The sequence below is a fragment of the Microtus ochrogaster genome, chromosome 22 (assembly GCF_000317375.1).
Source record: "Microtus ochrogaster isolate Prairie Vole_2 chromosome 22, MicOch1.0, whole genome shotgun sequence".
Lineage (NCBI taxonomy): Eukaryota > Metazoa > Chordata > Mammalia > Rodentia > Cricetidae > Microtus > Microtus ochrogaster.
Genome location: NC_022023.1, coordinates 12,509,261 through 12,526,093, shown reverse-complemented (window position 1 = coordinate 12,526,093; position 16,833 = coordinate 12,509,261). Strand labels below are relative to the sequence as shown.

The window sequence follows — 16,833 nt, the reverse complement described above, 5'->3', positions numbered from 1 at the left end:
GAGAGAAAGAAAGAAAGAAAGAAAGAAAGAAAGAAAGGAAGGAAGGAAGGAAGGAAGGAAGGAAGGAAGGAAGGAAGGAAGAAAGAAAGAAAGAAAGAAAGAAAGAAAGAAAGAAAGAAAGACGAACACAGTAACCAAACATGGCTTCAAACTCCAGAAGGAAAGGAAAACTAACACAGTGGGCAAACACAGGGCTGAGGTTAACAGAATAACCTTCTAATGAAGCTCTATGGTTGAAATGAAAACTGTATCATATGATATGGTGTTCAACATATTTAATCTAGGGGAGAGAATTAGAAAACCTAAATGGAAATAAGGTTTGTACATTTCACTGCGAGGGGTGACATGTTGGCATCATTAGATGGTGGCAAAACAATAATCCAGGCAGGAAGGCAGAGACAGAAAGGGCAGAAATTAGAGATCTACAGATAAATCAATATGGACGCCTGGGAAATATTCTGAGGACTCACAGGAAGGAAGGAGCCAGGAACAGCAGAAATGAAAACAACATAAATAATAAAATGTCAAACTACAGCCCTAAGATGCCAATCACTACTCTTAGTCAAAATACAGCAAATACACCAGTAAACTGCATAGAACCTGAATGATGGATTTTTTGAGTGACCCAAGTATATATTATTGATAAGAAACTCACTTTGTATATATTAATAATAATAAGGCAGAATGAATGCAACATGATAAAAATAGTACATCTACTAAGCTAATAGCATATTTGACAGCAACTTCATTAATAGAAGACAAAGTGGGCTTCAGAGCAGACAATGGTGAGGCTTCTGGAGAATAATTCCAAGAAAAGGAAGGAATTCTCGCTGTGCATGTGCCAAGCAGCAGGACATAAAACCCTTGAGGCTAGAGTTGATTTTTTTTTTTGAAAGGAAGACTGGCCTTTACACTGTAGCGTTATATCAAGGGAGCTCATCGGCTCGCTTAGAGACTGGTTGGCCATGTCTGAGGCGGTCAAGAAAGCAAGTAAGCGATCGTAAAAAACTGGACCTGGCAGGGGCGGAGCCTATGGTATCCTCCTGTGTGCTCAGCTTTAGAACTCATGGATTCTCTGTGTTCTCCTCGATCACAAGGTGGCAGTTGCAGGGAGGAGTTTTAGCTTTCTTGGTGTGCTAGGATTCCTTTTATAGGATGGACTAAGTTTGGGCTCACGGTCTGAAGCTTGGATTTCCATTTTCTCATTAGCTCCTCCGGGAAGCACAAGTTTCCAATCAGAGACTGTCAATCAATGCATTTGCTAATTGACCTTCTAAATTATGTGCTAATCCCAGTCTCGTAGAGCAAAAACAGAGTTCTGAGTGCGGCGAGTACTTCCACATGGCACTTATAAAAAGTGCCTACATCCTGTGTGCCATGCGTCTTTTGGAGTACAAGCCTCCCCTGGTTATTCCTAGAGTGGAAAAACCCTGTGAATGCTATCTAGGACATCGCTGTGGTGCTGGCGAGGGAAGTTTCTTGGGAGCCAAGGGTTACTCAATACACTCTCTGAGTCCTGGGATGGACATCACAGAGGAGCATCTGACAACACAGAGAAAACCCAATAATGAGGCCAACAGGGCCGCCTCCCTGTCCTGTTCTGCTCAAAGAACTTGCAGGGCTATACTGAGGAAGAACCCATGGTTGGCTTAGTACGGCAGCAGCACTTTTCGACCCGTGCACGGATATGTCTCAGGGTCTTTTCAGTGTGTTTATCAATAGGACTACGTAATAAACAGTGGTGAATTCATCACAGTGTAGCTTGGGTTCGTTGTCTTCTTGTAAGCCTGTTTAGTAATCTTCCAAGTGTCAGGCTCTAAGTACATTGATCGGGACCCACCAGATGTCAGCAATCGTAGGCCAGTCACACAGTGGGAAACGCTGAGAGAAACAGACCCTCTCACAAACAGGTCTAAGCAGAGCTTGCTAGAGTATAGCCATCAGCCACTCCCGGCTTCCCTTTCCTGCTCGGGCCACAGAAACGCACTCCTGGCTCTGCTGCTGGAAGCCGTTAATGCATCCCAGAAAGTGTTTCTAGAACATTCAGCACAAGTGCTCCTCCTCCAGAGCTGTGAATGGTGATGCCTGCCACATGCTGGGCCTCCCAAGAGTGGGAAGGAGGGTTCCAGGGTCAGGCCAAAGCCAGCAGGCTACCCTCAGAGGCCAAGGCCACAGGGCCTGGCCAGAGACGGGAAAGCAGTGTGGGGACCCCCACATACACAATGGAGTCTGGGAGTGTCTGCTTCCACGAGGGCGCCATGGCTGGAGGGAGGGTTAATTGCAGCTGTGCCGCTAACCAGGGCCCCAAGGATACTCTGCCTTCTCCATGTGAAGTGTTTGCTCTGGAAGGAATTTGGTTTGAGTGTCCACGGGGTATTGAATCAACTTTGCTCTGCCCTCCCCACACACCCCAGTCTCTCCCAATACGAGCAAATGGTTGCCAACGAATAGGCAATGTCCCCTCCAAGGGCAACCATGCTAGTCACACTCAGGCTGACTTTTTTTCTAGCACCTTCTTCGGTTTTCAGGCCCAGCAGATGCGTGGGCCATCTGCCGAGCTCACAAAGAAAAGCAAGCTTGCAAGAAGAAAGAAGGAATTTGCAGACCGTTCCTTCACACCTGTCAAACATCCCCATGATGGTATCCTCCTTGTCACCTGGAGTCCTGTCTTCCAGACACAGCCAAGTACCAGCAGGTTTTGTTTCCAACCACACCACCTCTTCCTCCATTGATATAGTTGTTTTGAACTCTAGCGTGCATTGGTCTCTCGTTCACAGATTACAGATTCAGAAGATCCATTTTATAGCATGGTTTAAAATAGGCTCCGCAGTGAGCCACACCGATCCTTAGAGCTCCATGACCTAGAAGCTGAGAAGATTTCCAAGTGGGGAAAGCACTTGTCACACAAGCAGGACAGTCTGGCTTTGAGTCCCTGGAACTCATGCAAAGCCAGGTGCATCCTCACACATCAGGAACTTTCCAGAAGCTCTCGGGCCAGCTAGCCCAGAAAAACAGAGAACAACAAAGAGACCCTGCCTCGAACAAGGCAGAAAGGGAAGACTATGTGGGAAGTCATTTTCTAACACCCACAACCACACACAAAAAACACACAAACAGCATTTACACATACACATCATACCCACGGAGAAGAACAACAAAACAGCACCTGATTCTATTTGGATTTGAGGGTGACAGAGATGAGCATGTCCACACTAAAAGCTTTAAGAGCATGATAGCAACGCTCTCTGGGGCTAATAGCGGACAACCTGGTAATAAAGAGAGTCTTGGGAATAAGATGGCTCATGGTCCACCACTAGAAATGCTGGAACAGCTGCCGAGCAACCCAGAGACAGGAGAGTGGAAAGCACAATGGAATCCTGTCTTACCTTTTAAGCAGAGTCTTGTCTTTGTTTATAAAAACAGCCAGGCCAGCAAATGGTGGAGCCAAGCTCCTAAGGATAGCACACATGGAAGTAGAAGACAGATCGCTTCTCAGTGTCAAAGTACACAGAGAAAGGGAAAGAGGGAGGGAGAAGGGAGGAGGGAGGGAGGGAGGGAGGGAGGGAGGGAGAGAGAGAACCATGAAGAAGTGGGGAGAGAACCACCTGCTCTAATTCAGAGGAATACAACTAATTGTCAAATACAGTAATTTATAAAAAATGTTACATTTCCAAATAGCCTCAGGGTACAAGCAACATTAAGCCTTTTCATACAATCCAAAAATTAAAACAAGGCCATATCCTCAAAAGAGGAAATAAATCAGAAATCCATAGCAAAATAACTTAATTATTTTGAAAACATAAAAAATATTTGCCCCTCAAAAAAAAAAAAAAGAAAAAAAAAGAAGAAAAAAATGAAACCTTTAAGAAGCCGGCCGGTGGTGGCGCACGCCTTTAATCCCAGCACTTGGGAGGCAGAGGCAGGTTGATCTTTGTGAGTTCGAGACCAGCCTGGTCTACAAGAGCTAGTTCCAGGACAGGCTCCAAAACCACAGAGAAACCCTGTCTCGAAACCCCCCCCCCAAAAAAAGACAAAAAAGAAAAAATATTTGCCCCACACTGTCAGCTGTGTAATTTCTGGCCATATGAAAGTCTCTGGGACACAAAACCTTCCCAACTTGATCTGTGAGGCACAAGAAATTAGATACTTGTGAAAATTAATAACTATAGAGAAAACGGTTGTCAGGCTAGAGAGATGGCTCGGTGGTTAAGAGCGCTTGCTGCTCTTGCAGAAGAAGCACCCATGTGTGAGTCTCACAACCTCCTGTAACTCCAGTTCCAGGGGCTCTGACTCAGACATCTGTTGTCTGGCTCTGTGAGCACCTGCACATACAAACACACACACACACACACACACACAAAGAGTAAAAGAAAAAACTAAGCAATTGCCAAAGACACACTTCTCCAAAACATTCTGTATCTCTTTTACGTCATTGGTAAGTTCTTTTCAAACTTTCAAGAGATTGCTTGTTTCTCTGCTTCTCACGCTGAGTAGACAAAAGGGGGAATGATGTAAAGTTTACCCTGATCATCTGATGAGGTTAGCAAATCCTCAGTATGAAAACCCGAAGCACACAGTGTGAACTAACATCTCTTATGGATTCAGGTGCAGAAAATTTCACAAAATATTTTCAAGCCAAATCCAATGGAACATTAAACCCACAATACCCCCACGGCCAATCATAGCTACTGCCCGGAACACCAGAAAGATTCAATATTAGAAAAGCTATTAACTTGATTCCATATGTTACAGAAGAGTTAAAAGGGTGTGTGGTTATCTAAGCAGCATTGAAGAACTCTATGAGCAAGCATGCCGGGAATTCCAGTTTTACACGTCCACCCCTGGCAACAGGTGATTCTCTTACAGCTAAGTAGTGGCCTCTCAAAGTCAGGACTCGTCCTAGAGTCTTGAAGCCAACTGTTGATGGCAACATTCACGTGTAAACAGAGAACAGGGCCAATTAATGAGAGAAACCCCAGGCGGGCCATGAGATGAACTGGCTATGTCTTAGCCAGCCACTTGTTCATGAAATCATTTGGACTGGAATGAAATAGAACAAAAAAGACGAGAAAAATAGCAGGGCGAATGACTCATAAAATGGCGGTGTTTTCTGAAACCTTGTGAGTAACATGCAGAAGTGTTTATGTAGTGATGAGGTCAGAGACTTTGCCTCTCATGGGTGTTAGCGAAGAATCTTAGTCAACAGCGCATTGGACCCAGAGGGCTTCGGAAAGCTGCTTTCTGCGTTTTCACTGCTACAGAATTTGTTTGAGCTCAACACTGGGATCATGTGTGAGACAGGCAAAAAGACTCAAAGCTTCTACCGATCTTGTATGGGAATCTGTCTCGTGCAATGAAGCTTCGGCAGATCACAAAGTGAGCCCTGACTGTAATCGTTGTCTGCTTCCTCCAAACCTGGCAGCACTAATTTCTGAAAGTCTTGACCACGTAGTGATTAGATGATGTTCTCTGGACCTCAGTGGAAAACCCCACAGTAATGATATTAGACTATTTTCAGAAATTGTCTAATATTTACTTCTCATCTTTGCCCCATGCATATGGTCTCTCAGAGAGGAGCACACTGAATTGGACTCGGTCACATGACTAGCCTTGGGCTCAAGGAAGGTGTCCCGGGTAGCTTCAGTTGCAGCATGAGGCATGTGGGAAGTGGGAACCTCAACTGAGGGGTTGTCTATATCCGATCGGCCTGTGGTTGTGTCTGTGAGCCAGTTTCATGGTTGTTAACTGATGCAGAAGGACCCAGCCTATCGTTGGGAGGTGCCATCCCTTGTCATGTGGGTCTGGGCTGTGTAGGAGAGTTAGCTGAACCAGTCGGTAAACTGTGATCTCTATGATCTCTGCTTCAGTTCTGCCTCCAGGTTCCTGCCTTGAGTTCCCGCCCTGATCTTCCTCTGTTATGAACTACTATTACCTGGAACTGTCAGATGAAGTAAACACTTTTGCACCCACGCTGCTTTTTGTCAGTGTTTTCTCACAGCCATGGAAAATAGACTAGGCAGGTAGGTGAGGACGCTTCCCTAGCCCCACCTTTCCCTACAGTTATGTGACATCTGCAGAAATGGCATTTGCGGGAGCCTCACAGACCAGTGTGCATTCCCATCCACACCAAGAAATGAGCATCCTCTGGCTAGTCTCCTGGCCCAAAGAGAGGAGGTGCATGAAGAAAAGTTCCATTAAAAAGGAAGGAAGAAGAGAAGAGGGAGGAGAAGAATGTCCATCAGCACAGAACCCTGACAAAATCAATATGCCCAGATGTTTCTAAAAAGAAAGAAAGAAAAAAAGAAAGAGAGAGAGAGAAGGGAGAGAGAGAGAGAGAGAGAGAGAGAGAAAGAAAGAAAGAAAGAAAGAAAGAAAGAAAGAACATAGCCATCATGACTTGGATATGAAATATTCCCAATATTCCCTAAGGCTCTTGTGTTGAAGCCTTGGTCACCAGACAGCCATTCCGAGGTGGGGCTTTCTGAAAACTATCAGATCATGGAGTCTCTGAGTGCATCAGTGGGTTAATATATTAATAGATTTGTAATTTGGTGCCGTTATTGTGAACCGATGAATCTTTAGGAGGTAGGACCTAACTGAAGAAAGCAGGACACTGGGGACACATCCTGGAAGCCTTTATCTTGTTCATCCCACCCAACTCAGCTGCCTGGTCACCATGAGGTGAGCAGCCCCTTCTGCCACGATCCCACCACCACCGTGGCTATCCTACTGCACCTCACATCCAAGGCAAAGGAGCCATCTGACCTCGAACTAAAAGCTCTAAAATCACGAGGCAGCGTACGCCTCTCCTCCTTGATTTTCTTTTCTACACGTTCATGTTTTTCCTTAGTTCTCAGCAATAAAGACATGAAAATAATTCCTAATCTAACCTATTAAGACAGCGTTCCCTCCCTGCTACAAAGTGGCCACAGCTTTCCAAGTATGTGTTAGCACAGGAGGCAGCTGAGAGATTAAATAATTGAACAGCTTCTGAGATGTTTCCATATTGAAAAAGAAAATAAGACCGGAAGAAAACTCAGGTCTGCATGTATTTCCTGTCAACGTGATATTATTTCTGGATAGGATACAAAGGCAGGGAGTTCAAAAGAGAGTCTTAGGGCAGACTGCTTGAAAAGTTTCAATGTTGGTACACCAAAACCATGCATAAAAATATAATACAAATGATGTCTTGGTTAGGGTTTCTATTGCTGTGAAGAGACACCATGACCACGGCAACTCTTATAAAGGAAAAACACTTAACCGTTGTCATCATGGTGGCATTCAGGCAGACATGATGCTGGCTCCATCTCGATCAGGAGGCAACAGGGAATGGGCTGAGACACCGGGTGTGGCTTGAGCATACATGAGACCTCTACAGTAGCCGACTTCCTCCAACAAGGCCACACCCACTCCAAAGCCACACCTCCTAGCAGTACCACTCCCGTTGGGCTCCATTTTCTCTTAAACCACCACAAATGACAAAATTGGGAAACTATTTGCAATATGTAAATGAAAATGATAAAGGACTAATCTTTGTTCATGAGAATGCTTACAAATGGATAATACTTAGAAACTGATTTTCTATTTCAAACGTCGTGTGTGTGCTGTATATAAACCTGTATGTGTGCACGTGTGTGCATGTAGATCGAGGCCAGAGATCAACATTAGCGTCGTCCTCAGTCATTCCCCATCTGAATTTTTGGGACAAGGTCTCTCATTGAACTGGAATCCACCAAATGGGCAAGACGAGCCAGCGGGTAAACTCCAGGGATCCTTGTGTCCCTACTCGCCCTGCTCAGTGCCGGGATTACAAATGCCTGACTCCATGTTCATCTTTATATGGGGGTTGGAAACCTGAACTCAGTTCGTAAGCTTGTACAGCAAGGACTTCATCCATTGAGCCATTTCCCTGACCCCATGTTCCTACTGCATTAAGGATAAAATATATAAAAGCAATAATACAAATGGTCCAAATGTCTTTTGGTTTTTTGAGGGGTTTTGTTTGTTTGTTTTTCAAGACAGAGTTTCTCTGTAGCTTTGGAGCCTGTCCTGGAACTCACTCTGAAGACCAGGCTGGCCTCAAACTTTCAGAGATCTGCCTGTATCTCCCTCCTGAGTGCTGGGGTTAAAGGCATTTAATCATAACCACTACCCAGCCCAAAGGTATTTTTAAGAATATCTCACTAGGGGGGCTGGAGAGATGGCTCAGTGGTTAAGAGCACTGGTTGCTCTTCCAGAGGTCCTGAGTTCAATTCCCAGCAACCACATGGTGGCTCACAACCATCTGTAATGAGATCTGGCGCCCTCTTCTGGCATGTGGGCACACATGGAGGCAGAATGTTGTATACATAATAAAAGTCAAGCATGGTGACTCATGCCTGTAGTCCCAGAAACTGGGAAACTGAAGAAGACGGGCACCTCATCAAGACCAGTCTACACTGTACAATAAATCCAAGGCCAGTCTGGACACTTTGAGGAAGGTAATCTGATAATATAAATCAAAAACTTAAATTTTCATAATAGAGTTAATCCCAGAACAATGTCTAACCAAGAACCTTTTTCTGTAACTCTATTTAAATCAAATAATTACAGGCATACACAAAGATGGGCTTGCAGGCACAGCTACAGCCGATCTTTGCAGCTGGCAGAAGAATCTGGGAGAGTGTGCCCAATGCTCAACATAGAAGACCTAGTTAATGAACTCTGATGTATTCAAATGAGGCAATGTTATAACATGGTAAATATTATCAGAGTAAAATACTCCTCACATTGTTCAAACTTTTTAGTTATCAAAATGAGTAGTATGACTTCTTTTCATGTGTTTGAGAGTATGTATGTGTGTGTGTGTGCACGCATGTGCACATATGTGTTCACGCATGTGGAAGCCAGAGGTTAATCTGGAGTATTGTTACTCAGGCATTGTTCACAGCCCCTCTTTTATTTTGAAAAAGGATTTCTCACTGGCCTGGGGCTGATCAAACAGTCTAGGCTTGCAAGCCAATCCCAGGGATCTATCTGCCTGTCTCCACATGCCCAGAGCTGGGGGGCATTGCAGGCATGCTCTGTCATGCCCGACATTTTTATGTGGGTTCTGAGGGTGAAGCCCAGGCCCCCATGCTTGCTGTATATGGCAAAACACTTGCCAACTAAGCCATCTCTCCAGTCTATTATCACTTCTTTAAATAAGCATATACGCTAATATTCCAGGGTCAGAGATGCGTACAGGGAACTCCTTAGAAGCGGGTACAATTCAGGTCTATTTGGCTTAACCTTTGTCCTTTCCTGCACTTCTCACATTTCCAGCCTGAGCTCTAAAACACACGCACACACACATGCACACACGCACACACACATGTACACACACGTACACACACGCACACACACGTACACACATGCACACACACATGCACACATGCACACACAAGCAAACACACGCACACATCTGCATGTACACACATGTACACACACGCACACACATGTACATGCACACACACGTACACACACGCACACACATGCACACATCTGCATGTACACATGTACACACACGCATGCACACATGCACAAAAATGTACACGCATACGCACACAGGTAAGTTTAAAAGAGAGGATTTTACTAAGCTGTAAATTACTTTTATTAATAGGATAGCTCATCCTCCTGATTTTAAAAGCACTTGCAAAGGAAAATTCTATTGAGTGATTAAATAAATACTTGGAGAACAAATGGGTTTCTGCGAATTTGGCCACAATAATTTATAGCATACATTGGCTGGAGCTGTTCAGCACTGACAAATTCCAGGAAGTAATTGCATAAAATACTTGGAGAGGAAATTGCTTTATGCTTCCATGCTATTTCTGGAAATTAGCATCTTTGTAAAAATAAACCAGGAGTAATCACAATCGTAAACCCTGAACCGTGACTTCCAGGCTGCTAGGCTTGAGCTTTCGGACCATTAGGAACAGTGGAAGAGCACGGACTGTTAGTTTGCCCCTGTTATGAAACAATCACATACAACTGGGGCTCCCTTCTTCCCCTTGTATCTTCACCGTCCTGCTTTCTCTCGGAAGCATCCCATGTGGAGTTCAGATATGCTGACGTGCAGTTTGTGGAGAAAACCTGCTTGTTGTTCCGTTTCCCTCCCAGAAACTATTACGTAACCCGTGTTCTGCATCTCCACCTTCTCGGATTCCCATCAATCAGCCCCTCAAACCTAGACATTTCCCAGGATCAAGGTGAGCTTCCAAGTTCTTGTCCTAAGTCTAATTCAAAACCTGAGACAATTTTCAATTTTTGTATTTCTCTCAAGTTCGCTTCTTCTCTTGCCATGTTCTGTCCCCCTCCAAGGGGTTCTTAAAGGTTCTGGCCTTCACCTCATCTTGTTGACAATTACCCCCTCCACCTCCACAGCCTAGGACTCACCATTACCATAGTGCCAGGAACCTCGCAGGCATCATCAGCTCCAGCGCGTCCCCAGTGAATCCCCAGCAGCCCCACCGAGTCCTGATAGCGCTCCCTGCCACCTGCTCGATATCCCAAGGACTGTGCTGCCTAGTACTTACAATGCTCTTCCAGCTCCTCCCCACAGCAGCCACAAGCTGTCCTGGCTCCTTTTTACCTCCTAGCCCTTCCTGCCATGTTTCTATTCCTCACGTGCATGGTGCCCATGGAAACCCAGAGGAGGAAACAGATTTGAGAGGTACTTCTGAGCTGGCAACTCATGGCCAGTTGGGTACAGAGCACAGACAACAGAAAAGGCATTTGGAGTATTCCTGGGGATCAATGGCTAGTTGATGGTGAACCAAGCGAGGAGGGGAGAGGAGAGAGCATGAATATGAACAGCTGGGGCTGAGGCGCTGGCTTGGTGAGTAGATGCTTCCTGTGCAAGCCTGAGGACCTACCTTCAGAGCCTCAGCCCCCACGAGAAGAGCTGGCTGCGGCAGGGCATGCTTACAATCCCAGTCCTGGGACTGTGGAGACAAGGGGGGATCCCTGGCCTGCCACTCTATCCAATCGGCAACCTCCAGATACCGTGGGAACCCTGTCTCCGAAAATAAGGTGTAGAGTAATTGAAGGAGACACCTGATGTCAACCTCTGGACACACATGCACACACACACACACACACACACACACACACACACACACGCACAGCACCTACAGAGAGTGGGGGGAGAGAGAACAAAAACAAAACATGTATGTACATTTGTGCGTCTATAGTTCTATTAGTTATAACCTGAAATGGAGTTTTTATGAACTGAAATTCAGGTTCTGAAGACTCTGCCTCTACTTTATCCTGGGTCCCACTTATGAGAAGCGCTGGGACAGCCTCCTCGATCTTGACATCTTTACCTGCACGGCCAAGTCCTTTTGTCAGGTACAGAACACTGATGGGTTCCAGCAACCCAATAAGGACATATTGTGGGAGCCACTCTTCAGCCTACCGCACTTCCCAGAGGTTTCTATACCCTAGACCCAGTGGTTCCTTCGATAGTATAATGATTAAAACAATAGAGTCTTGGGGTGGGGGAGCAACTGTTGTTTTCGCTAGGAAAATCAGGTGCAAAGCACCCCAAGCAACAGCAAACTCCCAGAGCCTGATAGGCAGGAAGGGGAGGGAGGGTCCTCCTGCTTGAGTGGAGGAGCCTTCAGCTTCACTTGGTCATGTCCAGCGCTTATCACAGTAACTTGTAGCCAGCAATTATAAGAGTTCACATTTTCCATGGTTTAAGAAGGAGAATCTCATTTTTATTAATTAGCGGAAGCCCCCTAGACAGCTGAAATACCCTTCCAGCTGAGCCTCACACATCTGTTCATCTCCTTGTAGCCTACTTAGGAGGCAAGAAGAGCAAAACTGAGGGCCACCTTCAGTCCCATCCCAACATTAAAATCATAATACAGATGGACATCTTCTTACAAAGCCCAAATGCGCCTTGCGGAAATACCAGAGACAGCCCTGTCCACTTCTGCAAGAACCTCCTCAGAGATCAGCCCCTATCTAGAACAGTTTGCAGCTTCTTGCCTCGGTTCATGTCTCTTGAGCGCCCCCTACAGCTCCATGGCAGAATATGCAGGCACAATGCTAATTTCAAACCTTTAACAAGCTGCCCATGTTAGAGTTGATATTCATTGCCCACATTGCTTTGTTCCCCATTTTCCATGTCGCCATGTATTGCCTCCTGGAAACAGCTCTAAGTGGTGGGCACTGCTGTAAGCCCCTCTCTACAAGTGTGGGGACAGATGGGATGCACAGGTGAGTGAGCCAGCGATGCATAGTGGTCCTGTTGGGATTCCAGCAGTGGAGGGCATGGATGACTGAGACTCCTGCCCGAAAATTGAATGTCATGCCCTTCCATGTGCGCTACACTGATCATGGAAACAATACTGCCACAGGCACACAGAGAAGGGAAAATCCAAAGAGGTCACTGAGAGATTCAAGCTGGGCAAATGCTCCCTTAGAACAGAAGGCAGCAGACAAGACTCAAAGCACACAGAGACAGTCTAGAGGGCACAGGGACAAAGAGAAATACTCTGTCTTGGAGGCTCAGCCCCCTTGACCAGGAAGAAATATCTCTGAAGCCATGTATTCTATTTTAGATCCTTCGGTGAGATGGAAAAGTAAACCATATTGCTTTTATAACAACACTGCACCATGCTGTCCAGAAAATCCCTAAGCCATGCCTTTCAATCTTAACTTTTTTAAGATTTATTTTATTTTAAATTATGTGTGGGAGTGCGTGCGCACGCATGATGCAGTTGCTCCTGGAAACCAGAAGAGGGCGTCAGACCCTCAAGAGCTGGTGGTTACCCCAGGTCCCAGGAACTGAACTCAGTTCTCTGCAAGGGCAGCAGAGATCCTGACCACTGAAATTCTCTCCATCCTCTTAGCCTTTGTTCTAACAAAATATATCTACTTAAAATATGGCAACAGAGGAGCACCATAAAATGGGATAAAGGGGATGATGTCCCTCACTAACCAGTTGTGTATAAGCCGCAGAATTGATGGAGTACTGAAAGGGGCTTAAAGACAGTAAATCCAAGAGAACACAGCAAGGCGCAGGGGCCTCTGCTTCATTTACCCGGGGTATAGATTTTCATCCATGCCTGCATGCTTGTTTAACAGACTTAAGCCCTTAAGTACTAGGCTGTCTGCTAAGACCATGAGGGCGCACAGACCACAGCCAGCAGTGAAACCCGCAGGGAAGCGTTGTCTTGTTCTAAGTCACATAAGACATTGCACGGGATTAGCAGCCACCCTCAGGACACGGTATTAACTGAAATGTTCCCCTGCATTTGGAGGTCAGGGCCCACACACTTTCTTGGCGGGATCCAGCTGCAAACATATTTGTCTGGATTTCACTTTGTTATAAACCAAAGGGTTGTAGAAGAAACCTGGATGTTCCAGCTATCCTGAAACAGAAGAAGGCCCAGCAATCCTGGGCTTGCATTCCAACTTCACAACGACAAACCGGAGGGAAGCGGTGACTGCCCTTATGAAGGGAAACCGAGTTCTAGCTCTCGCCGTCTCTACCGCTCCCTGCTGTCCCTCTGGCAGTGCCAGCTGCTCGCCTTTGGGTTTGCCAAGTAGACAAATAACTATGCAATCTGTGAGCTCAGTTTTTTGGGCTGGGTGAAAAAGATAAGAGTCTAGAGCAATTTCTCAACCTGTGGTTCGCGACCCTCCAGGGGGGTTGAATGACCCTTTCACAGTCGACTAAGACCATCGGAAAACACTGATACTTACATTACAATGCATAACAGTAGCAAAATTACAGCTATGAAAGAGCAACGAAAGTAATTTTATAACCAGGGCTCACCACAACATGAGGAACGATATTAAAGGGTCACTGTGTCAGGAAAACTGAGAGCCGGTGGCCTAGAGAGAGGACCCCACAATAGTGGGCTGTGTTAACGGAATAAATCCAGAAGACTCACTTAGAGGCTAAGCTAGTGTAGATATCAGTCTCTTCCTGACCTCTAACGGTGTAGCCTCAACTGGGCTCATGCATACAGCCACCGTAGGCAGAAAAGATGGGGTTCACCCAAGCCCCAAGTCCCAATGTGTACATGGGTCCGCAGTGGTATCAAGTTCCTGGTCTTTGAATGATGCCTACAGAGACACCAACCACGACACTACTTGTGTGAGATTTCCTGATGCAGTGTTAACACTGGTCCTGTTAACATCTGACACGGTCTGGAATCATTGCTATGCAAAGACAGGCATGCCCCGCGTTCTCAGGGTCCCCCATCCTGTTACCTGCAGATGACTGGGGAACATAACGATCACCCACGCCAGCAGCCACAGGGATCCTGTCCAGGAAGTCATAGGGTCCAATATCTTAGAAGCCTCCCTCACTGCCTACAAAAAAAAGAAAAACAGAGAAGACCTAATTTCCAACCAGCTCTGGCTCCAGAGATAGTCTGTGAGCTGAGAGACCAATCCGAGAACAGAGACCCTGAAGCCAGGCAGTGTCTCGGGAAGGTTTGTGTTGGCCCCGGATGGGACTGCCTGCTGCAGAATGGAGACAATATGGAGCTCCCTTTAGGATGAGCCCTCCAAGATTGGGGAGGAGGCGGAAACTGTCCCACCCCCCCACCCCACCCCCCAGTAAGCAACTCTTACTCCCAGCACTCCTGAGGTCGAGACACCCCTGCGCCAGCCACCTCCTAGCCTGATTGTCAGCACCAGGGTGTGGCTTTGGGCGTGGTCTAGGGAAGCCAACCTACAGCCAAGGGTCCGGGCACCTGCCAGCTTAGGCTCCTTGAGGCAAAAATGAGTCCAAAGCCACCTACACTAGACCAGAGAGGGGAAGGAACCTGCCGAAGGTCACACAGTAAAACAGTGACTCTAGGAGTGGACCGCGGATCAGATAGTTTGAGGCATTTCTCACTAAACATACAATGCCCTCTGCTTCCAAGCCTGTGGCTAAGAGAGCAGGGGTGGGGGAGGACAGTCCTGCAGAGTGAGTCTCTTAAAGGTGAGGAAGGACTAAGCCCAGGAGGGCGATGGGAACTTTTTTTCCCTCTCCCAGTGTGTTTTCCTGTCAGTTTACAGAGAACTGAGTTTGAGAGGAGACTGGAAAAGCCGAGGTCACACTCGACTCCCGCTTCGCCTCGCGGGCGCCTTGGCGGAGTCGGTGTCCGGGGGCGGGTCGGTGGCTTCTCTCCATCTGGAGAAAGCATTAAGGCCTGGCTTAATGCGATCCGCAAATGTGCTGCTGTTTCCGACCCGAGGCGGCAACTCTGGGACGAAGAGAGGCGGCCAGGGCCGGGCCCGGGACCACGCGCCCCTCTCAGCTGGCTCACACACTCCAACGCCCGCCGCCACCCTCACGCCTCCTATTCCTGGCGTGCGTCTCGCCTGGGTCCTCTGCGCTCCAGGCGTGCGAGCTTCAGTAACCAACCCACAGGACCTTCGGACACTCCAGACTGCGATCAACCCGCAGTCCACTGACCCTGCAGGGTGTCCCGTCAACGAGAGCGCCCTTCGCTCGCAGAGGACCGGGGAAGGTTCTGCCCAAAGTTTCCGGACCCGGTGGCCTGCGCCTACCCGGACCTATCTAAGTCCCATAGGTTGCTCAGGTTGTGAAGCCCCGCGTAGGACCAGCAGAGGACCCTACTTGCCAGTGTCATTCCCATCAATTTGCTCAGCCTTACCATCCTAGGAGAGACCTGTCCCTGGATCTCCAAGGGTGTCCCTTCTCCCAACCCGGCGCCGCAGCAGCGTCTCTGGGTGCCGCGGCGGGGATGCGCGATGTGGAGACGGAGATGAGCAGTACCAACTCGGCGACACCTCGTGCGCAGCGCGGGATCCCGATGGTCCCCGACGCCGGCCTCCAGCCCGCGCCGCCGCCAAAGTTAAATGGGGCTGGGACGCGGCCGCCCCGCCTGTCCCGCCCCTCCGGGCGCGCGGAGCGCAGGGCTGGCCCCGGCCCAGAGGCGGAGGGCGCGCGCCGCCACCTGCGCCGTCTGTCCCGCAAGTGCGCGTCGCGCCCCGGGGCCGGTCGGTCCTTGCCCGCTCTTCGTCCTCCGCTCGAACCCCCGGTCGCTGGGAACGGGAGGACGAGCGGGGCAGCTGGGCAGCGGAGCCGCAGCCGGGCGGCTCGGTTCGTGCGGAGCCGGGGCGGCCACGGCGAGACTCGGCTGGAACGCTTCTCCGCCCGCTTCCTGGAAGCCACTCCTCGCCCTGGGCCTGCAGCCAGGCCTGGTGCCAGGAGCCCCGGCTGCCGCCGCCGCCGCAGGCAGCGCGCTGGGGAGAGGCAGCGGCCATACCTCGGGCCAGCAGGGCCAACCGGGCCAGTGCAAGGATGCCATCCCCTCCCACCTCCGCTGCCTGGCCCGGGCGCCTCCTCTGCTAAGTTGTGCCCTGCGAAGGGAGGCCTGAAGACATTAGCTCTTGCTGGGAGCCTTTAAGAGCTTGACCAAGACCCTTGACCAAGACCCGTCAGCAGCCTTTGCAATCCAGGGACTTTCGACTGCAGGGGACCCTGGGTGACCCAGCAGGAGCACCTAAACCTGCTACCTGAAGCCCAGGGTATGAAACTGGTTTGGGTGACCCCGAACTCCAGACCTGTTCGAAAATAAATTCAGCACCAGAGCCTAGGGTTTGGAATGAAGGCATCTCAGTCTGGAATGGAGGCAGGGTTGAGGGTGCCTTGGGTACTTTTGAAGGGAAGAAAAGTCAGGGAAGACACGCAAGGGCCTTGGCTTCATCCCAACAACAGGAGCCAAGGGTCAGGGTGTTCCTTTTAAGGTCTGCAGTGTTGTGCCACCACCCTTAGGTCCCTTGAGTGATGCTCTTCTGCCAAGCAGTGTGTGTGCAGCCAGCCATCGCCAAAGT

The 16,833-nt window shown here is 48.3% G+C and overlaps 1 protein-coding gene across 1 annotated transcript in view; it reads right to left on the bottom strand.

Annotated features, from left to right (window-relative positions):
- Adamtsl3 (ADAMTS like 3) overlaps positions 1–15,763 on the bottom strand; it is a 226,202-nt gene extending 210,439 nt beyond the window's left edge. The window contains exons 1-2 of the mRNA XM_005357679.3: positions 15,651–15,763; positions 14,251–14,352 (exon numbers count right to left, since the gene is read on the bottom strand). Coding sequence (XP_005357736.1) covers positions 14,251–14,352; positions 15,651–15,653 — 105 coding nt within the window. The 5' untranslated portion in view covers positions 15,654–15,763. The remainder of the gene's footprint in view (positions 1–14,250; positions 14,353–15,650) is intronic.
- Positions 15,764–16,833: the final 1,070 nt, after the last annotated feature.